This window comes from Chaetodon auriga, chromosome 17, assembly GCF_051107435.1.
Source record: "Chaetodon auriga isolate fChaAug3 chromosome 17, fChaAug3.hap1, whole genome shotgun sequence".
Classification (NCBI taxonomy): Eukaryota; Metazoa; Chordata; class Actinopteri; order Chaetodontiformes; family Chaetodontidae; genus Chaetodon; species Chaetodon auriga.
This window is the reverse complement of record NC_135090.1, coordinates 11,976,647-11,996,109: the sequence shown is the minus strand read 5'-3', so window position 1 is coordinate 11,996,109 and position 19,463 is coordinate 11,976,647. Positions and strand designations below refer to the sequence as shown.

Sequence of the window (19,463 nt, the reverse complement as noted above, 5' to 3'; positions counted from 1 at the left end):
CACATTGTTTACCACATTCACCAACTTAGTTTAACATGTTAGCATACTAACATTTGCTATAGAGCGCTAAGCACAAAGTGCAGCCGAGGCTTTCGTCAGTAGATTTCATGATGGTGCTTATTACAATTCATCCAGAGAGGAACATAAAGGTCACAAATATCACAGCAGTTCTTCCACAGAAGACATCTTGACATGTCTCAGTAGGAAAAGCAAAGACACAAATATTAAAATGAATGATGGACAAGTTCCATGCTGGCTCACTGTCAGACACATGGATGTAACAGAGCCATCCTTAATGTTATTAGTAATACCTGTGGTTTTCTTACTATGATGCTATAAAAAAAATGGCCTATCAGTAAAGAGTTTCCACTAAATCACACAAATGTCAAGCTCATGATGGAGTTACAGGAAAAGGGGGAAAACACCTAAATCACTGGACTACATTGTCCAGGAACAAAGTTGAATCCATTGAGACTGAGATATTTCAGTCTGGACTAAGAGTCATAATGGCATCCCTCGAGCCCTGCTGGTTGGGCTAAAAATTATTTTAAGGTATTTCGTTGTAGAATGGAAAAAAACAGCTTGAAATGTCATTGTTATACCTCAAGTTATTGGTGAAATAATGTGAAATAATATAAATCTGACTGAAATACCACGCTATCAAACCTGATAAGACGTTACAGAGACGCAGACACACCCTCCAACACCCTCATTAGTGTCAGGTATTTCATTGTTTCTCTGTTGAAAGGTCAACTGAATGATGACAGCCTGTGTAGAGCTGAGACTCATTTTCTCTCCCTGCTTTCTTCTGGGAAAATGCATGCTCATGCCCCTACACACACACACACACACACACACACACACACACACACACACACACACACACTTTTTCTAATGACCAGCCGTTACTCACTGAGCATTTACAATACCTGCCTGGCCCATGTTACATTAATCCTACTCATACATTCATTAGTGCATGTTAATATACGCAGGGCTAATGGGGTGTGTATGAAAATGCACTTAGCTCTCTACAAGACAAAATGCAGCGCAGCTTACCACTACTCTGGGACACCCTGGCTTCCTCCCATAAGGATAAGACACATATAATGCTCTGTGAGTGTGTGAGTCCGTTCAAATATTTACTGGAGTTGTGACAAAGACGGATGGGAACGTTAAGATATGGGATGCAGTAAATAGAAATACATCAAAATGTTGTTTTTCCTTTCCTGTCCCCAGTGATTTCCTGCAAGAGATTTTTTTTTTTTTACTACCTTTGCATATAATTTTTAACTGTGTGCCCATAGATGACCTACTTGTGTACATGGGAATCCTGTCATGCAGGTGTATGTGCTGTTATTATGGCTGCAGGGAGTCATTCTCTGCAGGTTATAGATTCTCCTTACCAGTTCTTATCTGTCCCGTCATTTTACACACACACACACACACACACACACACACACACAAACACACTATATATCACATCATAAATATTAATGGTAGGTTCAGTCTCCTGGGCTAACAGCCGCAGTAAAGGGGACAATAGACAGCCAATGGGAATAAAAAGGCAGAGAACTGTGAGTCAAGGTCACTGCTAGGATTCAACTCCAGCATTCATTCTTGCAGGGAAATTTCAATGCCATGAAATAACACACTCTTCATCTTCATATTAATATGTCAGAGGGAAAAGTTTGAAAATCTGAAGTTGATCAGACAATCCAGGAGGATCACAATATGCTGGCGCAGAACTTGTAGGTCTGGTTGCATATTCTGTTTATATCTTTTGAGCCAGTTATATGAAATCCTGCACTCGCCCCAGCTGTTTATTTGAGCAAGAAAGTCTCTGCAAAACAAAGTCTTATTCATAATGATGGCCTGGCATTCATCCTAGGGATTTTCGCTCCATTGCATAAGACTTCAACTACATGCTTAGAAAGGCCTTAGAGATAAAGATGTTTCCCTATTTTGGGACAAGTCTGGTTGCTTAATCTGCATTTGATATAAATGAGGTCAAAGCGATATTTCTAAGAGAGACTAAAGGGAAGCAATTTTGGTCGGCTAAGAGAGAAGATCAAAAGGGCATGAGCAGTGGAGCGCACTTGGATAAAAACTAATGAGACACTCCAAATAAAAAAAAGCCCTGACACAGTGCACAGAAGGAAAACATCACAGGCATAAACTGATGCACACAAACACATAGAATTAGGAAGAAAGATCCACCAGCTCACTAATATAAGTAAAAAAACTAAATGCTCAGTATTGTAGGTGTTTATGCGTCACAATGCATCGCACAGGAGAGGTGCACACCAGTTCCCTCAGCTGGACTAAAACCCTCTCGGTCAAGGCACGCTGTCTGGTAGCCACATTTGTGTACTAAGGCAGCGCAGACACCATCTTTCTGGTTAAAATAAAATATATAAACCCATTTGCCTTTGTCGACAATGTGCTCAGAATATGATGAGGACAGGGAGGAAGGTGGAGACATTTTGCATTAGAGCAGAGTCTGGCAGAGATAAGAGCATATTAAAAAAAAATGGACAGGAAAATTACAATATGCTTAGAAATGTTAAAAAAAAAGTATTTCTGCATCTTCTTATCTTGTGTTGAAACCTAGCCTGGCGTTTTTATCAGCGATGTTAAGGACAAATGAGAGAATCTGATGAAAAGAGATGCAGGAGTGGACAGCATTCCTTCATGGACTAAAGTCTAATGTCCTCACTGTGATTTGACACAAGAGTGAAGAAACCTGCAATGCAGCCAAGGCTGAAACCTCTATGAAAAACAGACAGATGAAAAGGGCACATCAGTTTAAAACTGAGCTAAGAATGCCGTCTCCCTCCCTACAGGGAGCAGCAGGGGTCAGTCTGGAGCGGAACTGAGACCAACTCTCGCGTTTAAACAAGTAAAGACAACTGAAAAGGGCACATCAATTTGGAATGGACGTGGGCACAGCATCTCTTTCTCTGCGCAGTGTGCCTCCCAGAAGCAGTATATTAGGCTGAAGGGGGCTCAATGGGGGCGAGGTGCATCACTAAATAATGAACTCCCAGCAGCACAATTACTGAGCATAATGGCTGCTTTCATCTGAACGGGGAGGGGATGTGTGTACTTGTGAGTATGTTTGTATTGTTGTGCACATATGTACAGTATATGCGTCTGTGTGGGTAAAGCAGCTCCTGAGCACTTTCTACTGCTCATTCTGAAGATTCAGTGAGCAAAAGACGATGAAGGAGAAATACTGGAAACAGTGCACTGTGGACGGTGTGTGTGTGTTTGTGTGTGTGTGTCTGGTCACTGATGCAGACTTACGAAGCTCGCCCACTTTCAGGATCTCACAGAGCATCTTGGTCAGCTCGATGCTGCTGCGGCCAAACGGACACTCGTGCTTGTCCTCTCGACTGCTGTTCTCCAGGACGATCTACAAACACAGACAAACAAATATAAGCCTGACCAGGAACATGGGGACCACATCCCCCCTACAGCTCAGGCTGACATCTGAGTCAGCTCATTCTTGTACAAAGCCCCGATATTCCTGGAATTTGGGTAATATCAAAAACAGCATGTAGACCTGGATCCAGATGCAGATTTAAGGCTCTGTGTCACCAGGTGGTAGTGACACACACTGCTGTCTGCCACAGTGTCTTCTGTGACACTAAAACTAGGACTTGAGAGAAATGTTCAAATCCCACAGTTAGGGGCTTTAAAGACGTCATCATTTGATATTAAAATAACACATTTAGAGTATTTTGAGGCCTTGGCAGAGGCATGCACTCTTGGTGTGCTTCGTGGTTTTAAGTATATGTTAAATACATCTGCATTAATTTAAAGTGCAGTGCTGGCTTGTCAAGGTCATTCTCACATAAACATTTTCATTATGGTTGAAAGTATTAGTCATTATTTGACCTTATCTGACCTTCTAATCTATGTGGCCCGAAGCCAAAAAACATAAATGAAATCTTGCCAGAAAAAAAAAAAAAAAAAAATCACTCTAATTATGTGGATGGTGGCAGTGTGCCATAAAAGAGGCCATCAAGGTCCCAATCATTTTAGCTGGTGACAGTTTAATTTGGGAAATTGGAGGCTGTGTTTTCCCCCTCTGGTCCACTGATAAGGGCTGAGTCGGCACAACTAAGACATCTCCTTTCTCACTATCAGGTCCAGAGACTTTGAGAGGTATACACTAACATCAAAATACAGTATACACACACATAATTACAAGTGTGGTGATACAAGTGCACAGAAACTTTTAATTACAATAGAGTGCTTGACAGCTGCCATAAAATGGTTCAAAGCAACCTGAGTTAGAAAATGAAAACACACTAATTCATCAAACCAGTGGGAAGCATCCTGTTACAGACAATGACTGCAGTTATACTATATCTACGGTATGAGTCCAGTACTCAGGAGTATAAAATCCTGTTGACTGTGACAAAAAGACAAAAATGCTTCAAGTCATTACACCGTTGCCCAGGGACTGACACTGAGGCAAATTGAATCATTCCTATTGTCTGCGCCGAGCAACTTCATGAAACGCAGCTTTAGCCGACAGAAAAACTTGGGAACGAGCCACAAACTGCAAACAAGTGACTGAGCTGGAGGGAAGGAGGAAGCAGAGGTGATGAGGAGAAACGTAACACCACAGAAATCACTGAGCAGTATGTGTGTGTTAAGAGTCTCTGCATGGGGTATAGCAGCATATGAAAGTGTCTGTGCATACTCACCCTGATGTAGGCGTCCTGGTGGTGCTTGGCAAAATACAACATGTTATCCAGAGCCAGCATGCCTGGAGGAATCTGGGTGAAATCCACAGCTGGATTCACATGATTCTGTGAGACAGAGGAGGAGGAGGAGAGTGAGACATGGACTTAAACATAGACACACTACAAAATATCCCTTTGACCTTTATTCCTTTAGGTATAATCCAATGAATTCAGAGCACAGTCAATCACACTTGGAGTTAGACAGTACAACCAGGCTCCTGCTGTTGGTACACGGTGGTAACCTTTTCAAATTCCTAAGTTTTATTGGATGAGATTAAATATTCATAATAAAACAAGCAACGAATTAAAGTTTAGAGACAGAAAGTCATTTAAAACTCAAAAGCTAATCTCTTTGCCAGGACTGTGTTAGCATGGTTTATTCAGATGTCAGCATGGAAGTACATGGCATGAGCTTTTTCCAGCATATCCCTGCCCACCTGAAACCTGAGGCCCACACAAAAACAGAAATGCATACATTTCCCATGATAAATAACCAAAACATTTCTAACCATGACTTATTATTTTGTGCTCAGAGGGGAGCCCATTGCTGAGAGTGAAATGTTAATTAAAAAATATTGTTTCGGGGCCTTTAAAGCAGCAAACTACCGCATTCACACCCTTCACTTCACAGTGTCCGTGCTTGCTTTTTGTTTGTCCTCTGGGTTTAATTTTAATCCTTTTCAGCAGCTGACTCTCTGGATGTCAAAATGTCCTTGAATGCACCTCTGAGGAGATTTTTTCAGAAAAAGTCCCTGCTTGAAATGCACTGATGAAGTGATGAAAGATGAAAACCAACAAATTGTTCGCAGTGATGGATTATCTATCGGCAAGATAATCCATCACTGTCCAGAAAACCATGTATATCCATATTTGGTCATTTTTAAGTTTTCAGATAAACTGCTGTGGATTAGAGGCTCCTCTGCAGGTTCATCCATGGTTCCAAATCCACGGTTTTCATTGGATAGTGACACCACCTTTGAGCAAATTTCAATTCTCTCCAAGCTGATTTTCATAACATAGTGAAATGAATAGAATTATGTTTTGCAAAATGGTCTAAAAGAAATAGTAATAGTAGAAATAGAAGTATGTTTTTTTTGTTGTTTTTTTTTTAGTTTGGACTATATTCAAAGCATAAAAGCTCGTCCTGCTTCTCCAGCCTCTACATGAGCGCCTCCAATGACATCTAAATATTGTAGGAGATATGCAGATAGATGCTGCCTGCGCTGTCACAGTCTATCATACTTAATTCCTCCCAGATATTGCAGAGAATTCAAGCGACTAATGATTAAATCCACGGACGCGCGCACAAACACATCACTCTGAGGCTCATCCTGAGTTTAAAAGGTGAGACGGGACGCCGAAGAAGGAGAGCGACAGAAAGAGGAGGAAGGAAAGCAGAGGATGAAAGTGGAACGGAGATCTGGCTCATCACTTTTGTAATTCTGCCTGACAGGAGGCAGACTTATAGGCTTAAAACAGAAACAGGCACCCAGGCACATGCATATCTTAAAAAATACCCTCACATGGACATGTGACAAACATTCCAGCATGCGCAAGAATCCCTACTTAAAGAACCTGAAGGCATTAGACGGCAAACAAATGATCTCAGCAGTGATAAGGTCTATCTGGAGGATTCTGGGTTGTGTATGTGTGTGTGTGTACAGCGTGTTTGTGCGTCTGTGCGTGTGTGGCTGCAAGCTGTCTAGCATGGAAGGCAAACTAAGGATTTCAGGGTGGGTTTTCTCCACACTAGTGGAGACAAGGCAGCCCAATTGTCCTTATCTTTACCGAGCACACTGCAGAGGGAGTGTGGAGGGGAAGAGCCCCGAAACAGCTCTGGGCTTACACTGAGCCGCAGTGGGTTTAGTTCAAGTTCTTATGCTATAGTTAGACCACTGTGTACAACACAAAGTGACACACACACACACACAGTATACAGTTCATTAAAACATGCATGCTTCAAGGTAGGGAGATGACAGACTGATGAAGAAAAGTAGCAAACAAAATCTGTTTTAGGGAGAATGTGAGGAGGAGAAAAAGCCTGTCAGGAGGAAATACGCTTTAACAGGATGAGAAAACTTAGGTTAACTACATAAACAGAGAGAAGAACACACTCCAACCTTCACACGTACATTTAGTCAAATACTATACTTAACAGATTTTTGAGGTATTTGAGGTAAGTATTTCTATTGTATTCTATTTTATATTTAACTAAACTGCATTGCAGAGAGAAATAACTGAACTTACTTTACTTTTCAAATTAAAATGTTACATACAAAATATTGGTTTATAAAATACAATGTTTATATATTAAACCAGTTGTTCCCAATCTGTTTTCCCTTTACAAAGAAAGCAGCGCCTACTTCAGGATCCTTGTCATAATCACTTTCTATGTAAAGGATCTGAATACTTCTTCCACCACTGTTCAAAACCTTTTTCTTCTGCCACAGATACACACACACTTCTGCAGACTTTGAAGTGAAGGTCGATCATGTCCAATTAACAGCCACCCTGTGTGAACAGACCAGCTCATGTTTTCCTTTTCTGACCTTGAGTCCTGCATGTGTGTGTGTAGCAGTAAATCAGAGAGCATCAGAGTGTATTCAGACCCTGCGAAAAACGAGCCAAACTTACGATAAAGCCGAGCTTCTTGTAGTCGCGGGTGTACATGGACTTGCGTTTCTCGATGCTGCCGCTGTTGTTGGGCTCACACTCCACGTCAAAGGCAATTCTCCGCAGCTCAAAGATGATGTCCCTCTGAGCCTGCACACGCAGAGAAGAATATTAAAGTGCTACTCATAAATTCTTCTATCTTTTCTTCCATTCACCATTTTTTGATTTAAGCATGCTTCAGCCTCATTTTCGCTGTCTGGGGTCTTGCAGTGCCCAAGGCAATCTGGCCAACAGCCATGTCTCTCCGCTGCTTTTATGATTTGGCCAACCTAAAATAACTGGTTTTTAGAAACCTGGCCGGTTCGGGCCCAAACTGCCCACAAGTTGCTGAATAAAAGATTAATGACTGTTTACTCCTGGCAGATGCACCGTGCTTGACTGTCCTGGTGGAGGATTCCTCTATAAGATCGGGGCCATTCTTTGCATGCCTGCATGCTCTGAAGCTACCTGTGCAATGTGAGCTCAGTTAGACCGACATGTTTCATCTGCTTACTGATCTGTCTTACCAATTTCTCATTTTAAAAGACAAGGTAGGTGATGTTCTGTATTTTTCTAACTGTCAACAAATTCCAAGAAAAGACCAAAACCAAAAATGACTTCTGACTATCCAAAGCCTGAAATAGCTTGTTCCTCTGTCACACAGAGCTCCATTGTTGTCCAAAAGTTGCACAGCGGCGCTCGGTGACATGTTGCTTCACTATGATGAACAAGGACACTGTAGTTTATTTTGAGTCAATCCCACATCCACCCGTCCTGCTGTTAAAATTCACACAAAAGCACAAAATGTGTATTGATCCGCTGCTCGTAGTCCCCAACAAAGGCACCATTTCCTCCTGTTTGAGTGACGTTGACTAAAAACCACAGTGACCGGCAGTTTCAGGAAATTACTCAGGCTTTTCCAAAAATGAAACAATGAATATGTGACCTGTTTTAAAAGATAAATGTCTTGAGTGCAGGGTTGAGAGCATCAGATCAGAGGCCAGGGAAGTAGAAAATGATTGATCCTTTAAGTTGTTACACTCCATATTACTTCTTTTTGTTGTGCGACTGAGTGCTAATTAATTGGATCTGGATCACTTTTTGCATAAATTCCTCTGTGCTGTTTAAATAAATGAGCTTGTACTTCTGATACAGTATTTATTTTTTAACATGTTACGCTAAATTACCCCAACCAATAAGCTATATGGAGAAAACAATAACAATCAGTCTTGCTGTTCTTCTTCTGCTATATGTTGCTGCACAGAGTATTTATCTGAAGTTTCCTCAGTTCTCTGAATAGCTTTTGTAAGGCTACAGTTAACTGAGTCATGCTGAACAAAGCTGATTTCACCCACTTCCACTCATGACGCCAAACACCAAATCTGTGTTAATGATGTCCCTGTTTTTGGCATCTACCCATTTGTCCATCCATCCCTCCATTTAGCACCCATTCACAGTCCCCCACCTGGTCCTGGGGATCCATCTTAGTCATCATGCGGTCCTCCAGCAGGTTGAAGGTGAGCACCTGCAGCACATACAGCTGGTGGGCCATCTCATCATTGATAGGTGTGGGGCTCCGGATCACGTTCTACAGGGTGTGGAGGACAAACAGAGGAGGGAGGGGGGGAGTAGAAGGGCAGAGGAGAGTAAGTCGGAGAAGGGAGTAAAGGTGTTAGATGTGAAAAGAGAAGGTGAAGGAGAGAGGACGGGTTTGGGGTCAAAAAGACAAGACACGGATTTTGGAGAAAGACGGTACGAGATAACAAAGAGAATAAGAGGATTTGGGAGTGAATGAGGAGGATTAGAGCGCATAAGTCAGATGAGGGAGCAGGAGAGGGAGAAATTAGATTTAGCACAAGGGAGAGGATGAAAGAGAGAAAAGAGGAACAGGTGTGAGAGAGTGAGTACAGTAGATAATAACCAGCGACGTGAGACAGAGGCAGAAGTGGCAGGTGTCATATTCCTTTCTGATATCAGTCTGGTGCAGAGGCATATACCCGAACAGAGATAAAGAGAGACAAAGACAGACAGAGAGACACGCAGAGACTGAGGAATACATTGCAGAGGTGAAGAGGAGAAGGGCATGGTTAGACTTACACTGAGAATGATGGAGCGCAGCTGTTTCTGGGCAAGAATATGGGCCATCTCCTGCAGAGGAAGAAAGAAAAGGAGGGACAAATAGAGGTAGACAGAGACAAGTAAGGAAGAGCAGAAAGAGAGTGAGAAAGATGAGAAGATGAGAAGATGAGACACAATAAACCCACAAATCAAAAACAACCCCAATCCAAGAAAGTTGGGACACCGTGTAAAACCGATAAAACAGAATGTGATAATTTGCTTATTCTTTTTTTCACATATATGGAATTGAAAACATCACAAAGAAGAAATATATTTAAAGTTTTACCTCATCAACTTCATTGTTTTTTGTAAATATATGTTTATCCTGAATTTGATGCAGCGACATGTTTCAAACAAGTTGAGTCAGGAGCAACTAAAGACTGGGAGAGATGGAGGATGCTCCAAAAACACCTGTTTGGAACATTTCACAGGTAAACAGGCTCATTGGTAACAGGTGAGAGTATCATGATTGGGTATGAAAGGGGCATCCTGGAAAGGCTCAGTCATTCACAAGCGAGGATGGAGAGAGGTTCACCAATTTGTGAACACATGACTGTATAAAGGATGTTACTAAATGGGCTTGGGAACACTATATTAAACCATTGGTGAACACAGTGACTTGACTACATTCTGTTTCTATTTACATTTTACACCGTGTCCCAAGTGGGGCTGTACATTTTTTTTTAGGGTTTTCTATGTTATAATGAGAAATGAATGCAGGGAAAATAAACAAAATCTGCCACTGCAACGTGAGCAGTGATCGGTCGTGAGAAACAAGGAAGCCATCCCAAAAAAAGAACTTAATCTTAAAAAGGGGATACTAAATGGACTAACTGATGTCTTCTACAGTGCAAACTACAAAGTGTGCTGATCAAGGGTGCACTTACTGTCAGGGGACAATTTAGGATGTCCACAATGTGCTCATCAAACTACCATATCGTGTGCAGTGAGGAAACAAAGTCAGAGACAGAGAGACATAGAGGGTGAGTGAGTGAATGGAGAAGAAAAAGAAGAGTCTGAGAGGAGGTTAAAAAAATTCATTTTCTGTCAGTGGTGCAGCTTGTGGGGAGGGTCGGGGGCAACGGAGTCAGCAGAATGGTGAAAGACCGCAGGGGATCATAATAAAAGCTTTACTGATGGTCGTGTCCTTATCGCACTCACGCACACACACACATTGCCATCTGTCCTTTAAGACACACACAGCACAAACTGAAACCCCGAATAGTGTCATTAGCCCCTCACACATTTTAAAATGTGTCATCTGTGATCGATCTGCTTGTAAAAGACCCTGGCATGATGAACGGGTGCTACCCCATAACATCACATTATAAAAACTGCCTCCCTGCAGACATGAAACTGTCTGCTATAAACTTATATTACCACACATGCCTGCACCTGAGACAGGAAGACATTGTTCACTTATCACCTAAAACAACCCTATAAAGTTGCTTAAAATTTCTGCTAGCCTAACACATGAATCTGATTTGTGCAGACCCTTGTCAAAATGCCAAAACGTGCAAATTTGGCCCCAGCAAAAGAAGCACTGCAACCTCCAAGTGTGCTACAGTGTGTATGCGGCGGTGCTGCGAAGCTTATTTCTGCATGCCGTGTCTTCAGCTTTGTACGCTGCATAGGAGAAAAGCTGTGGGTTAGCATCATCCATTATTAATGTCACAGCACATTGCTGGACCCTATGGTGCTGATACGAGGGATCATGTGATTAGCTACAGGGCTGTGCGTGACATAGGTGAGAGAGCAAGGGAGAGAGAGAGAGAGAGAGAGAGGGAGGGAGGGAGATGAGTGGAGAAATGAGAGCATGGCTGAGCACAAAATGTCACTTCTGCACAGAGGAATGGAGAGAAATATGAGGAACGAATGAAGGGGTTCTTTGGGATTTTATACATGTTTAAATCACGACTGTTCTATTATGTTTTATTGATACACCATACTGGAGACGTGGTATAAACACATGACAATTCTAACACGCAAAAATGCATACAAAGTACACTGTTACAGTACAAAATGTGAATTTACCATGTAAAGCTGGCTGCATGGTGAAAGTGATGAACAGTACGGTGTGAAGTTGCTGTGTGTGCACGCTGCAGCCTCACCTGTCTTTTCTCCTCAGGAGCTTTGAGGAAGAGAGCATTGATGACAGCAATAGTGTAGGTCTGAATGTCTTGATCAGTCCTGGAATTGGAAGATAGCACAAACAAGATTATTAACTATACAAATAAGAAGATGGCCGTCGCCTGCCCATGTGGTGTGAAATGCATTTATCACCATGTGACAGACACGGTCTTTGAAAGATGAATCAAAATAATTCATATTCACACACAGACTTTGCTGATCCACTTACCCCTGAAGATGTGGGATGAGCTGTCCAATGGTGATCTCTTGCGCCACCTTGTGGTAAAGATCCTGACTGTTGAGAACCATGGACTCCAGGATGGCGAGGGACCGCTGCAGCACTGCTGTGTCCATGGCCGACTTGTTCACGTAGCTGGCAATCTGCGGTTAGAACAGAGCAACAGAGATGAAGGAACCTGAAAGAAACGCTGAATAATTTATGAGATGTAACACAGAGATACTAAAAGTTACAGGAATGGAGGACAGATTAAAAAAAAAAAACTTTCCTTTTGACATGTGGGAATATAAGTTTAAGGTTAAACTGCCAATTTGCACATTTAACTCATTTACATTTTCTATAACCTGACTAATTATATTTAAGGAGGTTTTAAAAATTGATCTGCTGATTATGTTCTCTTGACAACATACATTAAGAAAATGCCAAAATTCCAAACTTGTATTAATCACAGAGGCCTTTAAAGCCATTAAGCGTTTCTTTTCCAGAGAACATACAGTGTAACAGCACTGTTATTAATGCACCTTCCTCTTAAGTCCCTGCTGTGTTATATGAGACTTTTTCTTTGCTCACCTTCTTGATGAAGGCCACAGAGAAAGTGTCCCAGGAGACGATGCCGTGGTCCATCAGCTCCACGAAGGCCGTCAGAGTGAAGGACAGCAGGTCGCCAAAACTACAAGACGACGCACACACACAGACACACACACACCATAGGAAACTTCTCTCCAGCAGATGGCTTGGACCAGTGTATAGCTGCAAAGCCCAGATGGCTTGGAACATAACGAGGAATGAGCGGTCAGCAGAGACAGACAGAGAGAGGTGGTGGAGAGCAGGAGAGGGGACAGAAGAATGCAGTTTCAATGTCGCAACCAGGCTTTGCTGCAGAAAGACAGAAAAATACAGAGACAGGGAGAGAGGAGGAAATGGGACAGAGGTTTGCGATGCAGCGCAGACAGACTGGCCTTCGAGAAACAGCGGGGGCCGTCAGAAGGCCAGCAGGAGCCGGGCAGCACAGTGCGGTTTTCAATCAGGACCGGAAAGCTACATAATAGAGTGAAGTCATGCAGTTACACAAATATCAGGAGAAATAAGTCACTCTGCAGGAGACACAGGAGGCCAAAGCAGGAAACACATTGAACTGCTGATACATCCAAGACATATTACTGCTGGAAGTATTTAATGAGAAATTTAGAAATCATACTGAAATATAAAAGTCTTGGTAGAACAGAGGGGATTTCTGCTGTTTTGTGTTAAAAAAAAATAATTCAGTAAGCTTTAAGATGTTTTATAGCTTCACCAATAGGTTTCACAATACTGACCTCTGCTGCTTAAGACTGGCATTGCAGACCCACCCAGCATTGAGGCTTTTGTTTGTGCACCATTTGTGATATTTCGGTTCTAATTGTACGAAGTGACATGAAAATATACAAACTACAACCCAGACGAAAATGTTGTATCTTACAATCCTAACTTGTATTAAGAAAAAAAAGTAATGATCTGTTGATGCCCTTTCATATTTCAGAGTGAATTTAAGTTGGTTTGACACGTCAAATTTAGCAAATAAAACCAAAATGATAAGAAACTGAAGATACAGACACAAACACTCCTACAAAGTCAGTGGATCAGCAGAGAGCATCATGGGTCAGTGTTGCTGCATGGTAGGTGATTAGTGAAGAGTCAAATGGACAATTAGTAACCCACAGCTGAGGGACGAAAAGCCTTTTGCAGATGGTACTGGGTATTTAGATGACAGTTAACTACACAATGCTACAATGCTAAACATTAGAGGAGAGATTATTTAAGGCAGATAGAACAGAGGAAACCCTGTCGATGGATGGATGATGTACCACTGCTAATAATGTTGAAGAGAAAGTAAGAAAAGTAGCCGGCTCACAGAGAGCCCACAGACAATCCCCTCACCCTGAGCAGCACCACTCCTCGGAAAGAACACCAAGATTTAATCTGGGGTAAGCGCTGACTAGAAGTAATAATACATGTATCTGTACTAAGCATTGAATTCCAGAAATTCAATGGTTTTAACAGATTTCTTGTCTCATTCGGTTTTTAGAGATAAATCTTGGTCTTCTTTCAGTCTGTGTTGAAGAATTAGGAAATTGTTTGTCTCCAAAATCACATGCAAAAAAATTAAAGTGCAACACTGATTTCAAAATGGAGGCCTGGAAGTGGCTGTGTTATACATATATAAAGATAATTTCCCATAAGGCACTGGAGCCGGAGTCTTAATCATGCAGACTCGGCCAGCAGGTTAGGAAGAGCACAGAGCCAATGACGTTACCCAGCCGGGGGGGTAAGGGGAGGGGCTTACCAGGGCTTCATTATCTTCTGTAGTTTCTGATAGCGCCTGCAAAGATTTGAGAAACTTTGGTGTCAAAGGTGGGAAACAAACAACCAAACCTTTCAGTCTTTCAGCCAGCACAGAGCAGGGAACACAAATCACAACCTGCTGACTAGTTAATGCACAAATGTCCTTGAAAAGAGAGACCAGACTCCATGCAAATCCTATTCATAAAAATGACTTGGCATTGTAGAAATTCAGACACAAGCAAACTGAAATGAAACGTCAGTATTTCGTTCAACATAAGCTTTCACACACTGACTTAAAGTACCCACTTTTAACCGGAAAGCCTGCTCATGTGACACTGAAAGCATGCCAAGCAGAAACAGTTGAAAAAGCAGTTTGCTGCCGACCTGACTTTCACACAGCAAGCTTGTGTAGAGATGACAATGCACAGAAATGATCAAAGAACACTTTCATTTAACAGGAAAAGACGATGAAAAAGTTGTCACACTTCAAATGTCTTGACTTAAGGATGCACTGTAAGTACCAAAAAGACACTAAACCCTCTCTGACCGCTGTTAAATTTCTGCTGCATACTGCACGTCCTGATAGGGTCACACATTTTCTCTTATAGATGAAATGCTGCAGTAATTAAATTACACACAAATGACGATTAACAAAGGATTAACAAAGAAAAAAATAGCTGAATAATGTCGTTGAAGGAACTCAAACATCTGTGTGTCCTTTGAGAATCAGCGTCGTACTCTGGTACAGATAAAACCTGGGCAAACACAACAAAAACTGCCTGCATGGCTCAAGATCGTTAGGAAAGTGAGAAAATGTGCTTGTGTGACCCCTTAATACAACAGCTAAAATCCCTCTTCCCTTCATTTTTGAAAGCAATAAGCTGCTTAAAGTTGCACTGTCCATTCTGAATGACATTCAAAACCAGTTGTTCCACGTTTTAGTCAGCAGGGGGCGATATCCACCTTTCAAGAGGAGCTCCTGTGGGCAGCAGCAGCAATCAGCTACAGCACAACATCTCTGGCAAAGGCATTAGATCACAGCAGCGCTCTGCCCTCGAGAGCCTCGAACAGTGAAGCTCTTGAATAATTACGGTTCACCAAGGTGATTGGCAGGCACACTAATGAGCGAGTGTGTTTGTGTGTGTTTCAGACACAGATACCTTTCTGCGTGTCAGTGTTTCATAAGCTCCTTCTGTTCAGATGGCCATGCAGCAGAACCACTTGCTCTCTGTCTCTCTCTCTCTCTCTCTCTCTCTCTCTCTCTCTCTCTCTCTCTCTCTCTCTCTCTCTCTCTCTCTCTCTCTCTCTCACACACACACACACACACACACACACACACACACACACACACACACACACACACACGCAGAGGCCACTTTTAAACTCTCCAGAGCTGAATAACGGATGCGATGGTAATTTACATAGAAACGTATTTAACGAAAGAGCCAGGAGCAGAGTGGAGTCAACATCAGTGCTGCTGTGATGGCTCCTCGCAGCAAGATCAAACAGTGTCCAATATTTGCTCACTTCAGCATTATATGCAAAAAGGAGAAAAGGCTTCAATGATTTCCTGTCAAATAGTGAAAGCAAGTGTAATGCGAGAGGTGCTGCTGTCTCACTCTGAAATAGGAGATCACTAAGAGGTTTCTGCTGAGGAGCAGACATTAAATATCTGACTGGAATTTGACCCTTTTATGCACATACAAAACAATCAGGAGCATGAAAGTGTTGGGATTTTTGCTGTGCTGTAGTAAGAGCGCATTTGACCTTGTGCGAGTGTGCGTTTACAACATGACTGCGTCTGAGCCAACTCATGCAAGAAAACAATTCTTCAACCTATCTTTTCTCTCGCCGGGTAAAAGGGATGAATAATGAGAGTTGCATGAGGCAGAAAACGAGAGAGTCCCGGCCGGATGGCTGCTGCTGCTGCCCTGCCTGCCAGTTTGCACCGTATGTCTGCCTGTGTGCATGTGTGTGCATGTGTGTGCATGTGTATGTGTGTGTGTGTGCGCACACTCCTACTGGAACTTTGCTCTGCGTTTTTACTCTGGCTTGAGCCTTGCACTCACACAGTGTGCTACTGGCACGTGCGCACACACACACACGCACGCACGCACGCACGCACGCACGCACGCACGCACGCACGCACACACACACAAACACACCTCCCACTGGCATCACGGCTGAGAAATTCCACCTCAGCGAGAAATGTCCTCTCTTTTACCTTCAGTGGAGACGGTCTCCAGGGCCCTGCACACAGTGAGTTTTTGGATCTGCTGAACAGTCAAACAGTTGTGTGTAATATCACTCTCATGGTCGACAAAGGTGAACGGGAGCCCCTGGGCGTGTTCCTCACAAGCCAGCTTGCCATCAACCGGAGCTGATGTGGACCTCCTCAAAAACTGAGCTATGTAACCACAGAGATACAACTATGACTCCAAAAAGGTTAGGAAGTAAAACATAAATAAACCACTGTGTGACAATTTGCTAATCCTTTGCTAATCCTATGATTAGATGGAGCGAGGTTCACCACTTTGTGAAACACATGACTGTACAAAGGATATTACTACATGGGCTCAGGAACAATCTGTAAAAAGGCACATTTCTAAGTTTTTAACCTCCACCTTTGTAAAGCTGGTAGATATTGTTGATTATTTCCATTGAATTCCATTTGCTTTCCACACTAGCACAAAGGTAGTGAATAATGTAAACAGATTACTTCAGCTATTAATGACTGCAGGGCAGCAGATTTCTTTTCAGCAACCGGACAGGACAAACGTTCCCGTTATCACTCTAAGTCACAGGATGAATGTACGATTCTAAACAAGATTACTTCAGGTACAGAATAAATTGAGTTTTGCACCACGGCCTGATAATGGCTTATCTGGTATCGAGTGTTGCTGCAGTGGTGCTCTGAAATCCTAAAGTATGCTAAACTACAATCAGTTTCCACAACAAAGGCGTCTACAGACAGCCAGCCGCAGCACCTGATGCAAAAGCGTAAATCCAGTTTAATACAATGATTTGAGGAGTGTTACTAAACTGAGACTCCCTAACTCAGCTGCTTTGAACTCAACCAATCAGAATGCACAGTGCAACTCCAAAGACCCCTCGGATTTCTCACTGACCTCAGGACTGTGTAGGTGCGATACTTTTAAAACTCGTAAAAATTCTGTAGCTCTTTGAAATTAAACAGGATTTATGGCTCTATGAAAACACCGGGAATCTCTATTCCTCCACTCGTCTGTTCCCCGTCGTCCCTGTCAAAGCCATCACACAAAGAGGAATGAGAAGTTGTCTGAGGGGAGGAAAACACAGCAGCGCCGGAGGAAATCCAAAACAAAGGAGACAGACAGACAGCTGACTTACTCAGTGCCACTCTCCACCATCTGAGTGAGCAGGGAGATGCCGTCCAGGTTGATGAACTCTTGGGCAAAGGTGATGTCCCGGGATGCATTGGCCAGGTCCTTCAGAGCCTCCAGCTTGGCATCCATGCTGGACGACTGGATCCGCTCATGAAGCTGGATGGCAGTCTGGTACTAGAGTGGAAGGTAGGAGGACGAAGATGCATTGGTGTCAGAAGGCAAAATGACACACGTACTGTGCCTTGGGATCATAAAAATAGAGTTCTCTCCATCCACAATGATCAGAGTGTTCTTATAAGGACATCTCACTTACAGGAGAGGTGGTCAAGCGCAGGATCGAGCCGTTCTTAATGTCATTGCGATTCTGTGGAGATTTGAAGATAAAAGCAAACATTAGTGGGCACTTGAGACATTTTTTTTCCTCGGACACTGCTGCTGGAGTTAGAAAGCAAGATGACCGGACCTTTTCTGTGATGTAGAAATTTGTCGCGTCAGCAATCTGCAGAGCAAAGTTTTCATGGTTCCCCAAGGACCATCTGAAAGCCATTGGATGGAGAGAGAAAAAAAACATTGCATAATTGGTATTAAAAGGGGAGGACATCTTAAAATAAAGCTAATAGGATTTAAGTGTGGAGACAGAAAGAGAGAGAGAAAGTGAAAGAGAGAGGGCTCCTGCAAGAAGCCCGAGGAGAATTACGTTCAAATCCAAAAGGCGTGCGCATGTGCAGGCATTAAAAAAGCCAGCGCAGACTTACCCCTCGCACACTTCTTTAATGATGGCTGAGAGAGGCTTTTTCTGTGGAGAAAGACAAAACTACATTTAGTCCACAGTCCAAGCTCGCTTTCCTAAAAAAAAAACAGTCAACTCACAGTGAGCTGCAATTACTTTACATTACAGGACTGGCACAATGAGAGGCTGCCCTTCAGGAGCCTGTATTTAACGTTCCGACTGCTGAGGTGGGATCACTGACCATGTCTGTGGCACCATTTCATTCATTATTACTGGAGTCTGTGAAGCTGCTTGCAGATCAGCAGCAATGATATTCTGCTCCACAGTGGTAGAAAGTAAGTAATTACCTTTACTGAAGTGCTGCTCTACAGTGGGTTTACTTAGAGTTCATCATCTTTTTTTTTTTTTTTGCTATTTAATACTTATGCTGCACTAAATTTCACCAGGAAACAGTAGTCCGTTATAATGATTTGACAGATGGAGTTAATAGTTACCTACAAAACACATGATCACATGATCTGAATACAGCATATACCAGCCCAGGTTACATCTCAGCCGTCCACTAGAGAGTGTTTTAAGGATGCTTAAGGGTCTCTTATCCCCGCTGTGCCAAACATAATCTTTTCAAAACACAAAGGCATCAGCATGTGCACAGAATCACAGCTACAACCCTGCACACTAAAATACACACACAGCAATTTGGTGAGCATCTCTATAGAGTCACAATGTACGGAGCGTTGTGGATGATATGATTGGATTGCTGCTTCACTGGGATTTACCCTGAGCTGAGAGAGAGGCTGCTTCAAAGAGCACAAGCTGTAGTGATGGAGGACTTACAGAGAGAAGATAATGCCGGCAGGATGGTGGGCATATATGACAGGGAAAGAAAGGAAAGAGAGGTGACAGAAGAAGAGTGTGGGCTGCTATGTGAACAAAAGGGAGAACAGAAGATAAAAAAAAAAGTGAGAAATAAGCAAATTGAATAAGATGAAGGGAAAACAACAGGAAACAGAGCAAGCAGGAGAGTGGATGATAATGGTGAGAGAGGGCAGGAGAGTGGATGTTGAACAGAGAGAAAAAGGGATTGGAGGAATATGAAGAGCCAGCAAAAACACATTTAGGGGGGGTGAGGTCACAAATGTGAGGAGTGT

At 42.6% G+C, this 19,463-nt stretch overlaps 1 protein-coding gene across 9 annotated transcripts in view; it reads right to left on the bottom strand.

Annotated features, from left to right (window-relative positions):
* The window catches only part of elmo1 (engulfment and cell motility 1 (ced-12 homolog, C. elegans)), a 103,299-nt gene that overhangs the window by 44,671 nt on the left and 39,165 nt on the right, over positions 1–19,463 (bottom strand). For 3 of the 9 annotated variants that reach the window (XM_076754522.1, XM_076754520.1, XM_076754521.1), the window contains exons 3-16: positions 18,338–18,378; positions 18,046–18,118; positions 17,896–17,946; positions 17,587–17,756; positions 14,219–14,254; positions 12,466–12,565; positions 11,887–12,038; positions 11,639–11,717; positions 10,415–10,456; positions 9,507–9,557; positions 8,875–8,997; positions 7,392–7,520; positions 4,719–4,823; positions 3,307–3,415 (exon numbers count right to left, since the gene is read on the bottom strand). In XM_076754522.1, coding sequence (XP_076610637.1) covers positions 3,307–3,415; positions 4,719–4,823; positions 7,392–7,520; positions 8,875–8,997; positions 9,507–9,557; positions 10,415–10,456; positions 11,639–11,717; positions 11,887–12,038; positions 12,466–12,565; positions 14,219–14,254; positions 17,587–17,756; positions 17,896–17,946; positions 18,046–18,118; positions 18,338–18,378 — 1,261 coding nt within the window. The remainder of the gene's footprint in view (positions 1–3,306; positions 3,416–4,718; positions 4,824–7,391; positions 7,521–8,874; positions 8,998–9,506; positions 9,558–10,414; positions 10,457–11,638; positions 11,718–11,886; positions 12,039–12,465; positions 12,566–14,218; positions 14,255–17,586; positions 17,757–17,895; positions 17,947–18,045; positions 18,119–18,337; positions 18,379–19,463) is intronic. The other 6 variants (XM_076754527.1, XM_076754525.1, XM_076754526.1 and 3 more) reach the window with 3 other exon arrangements.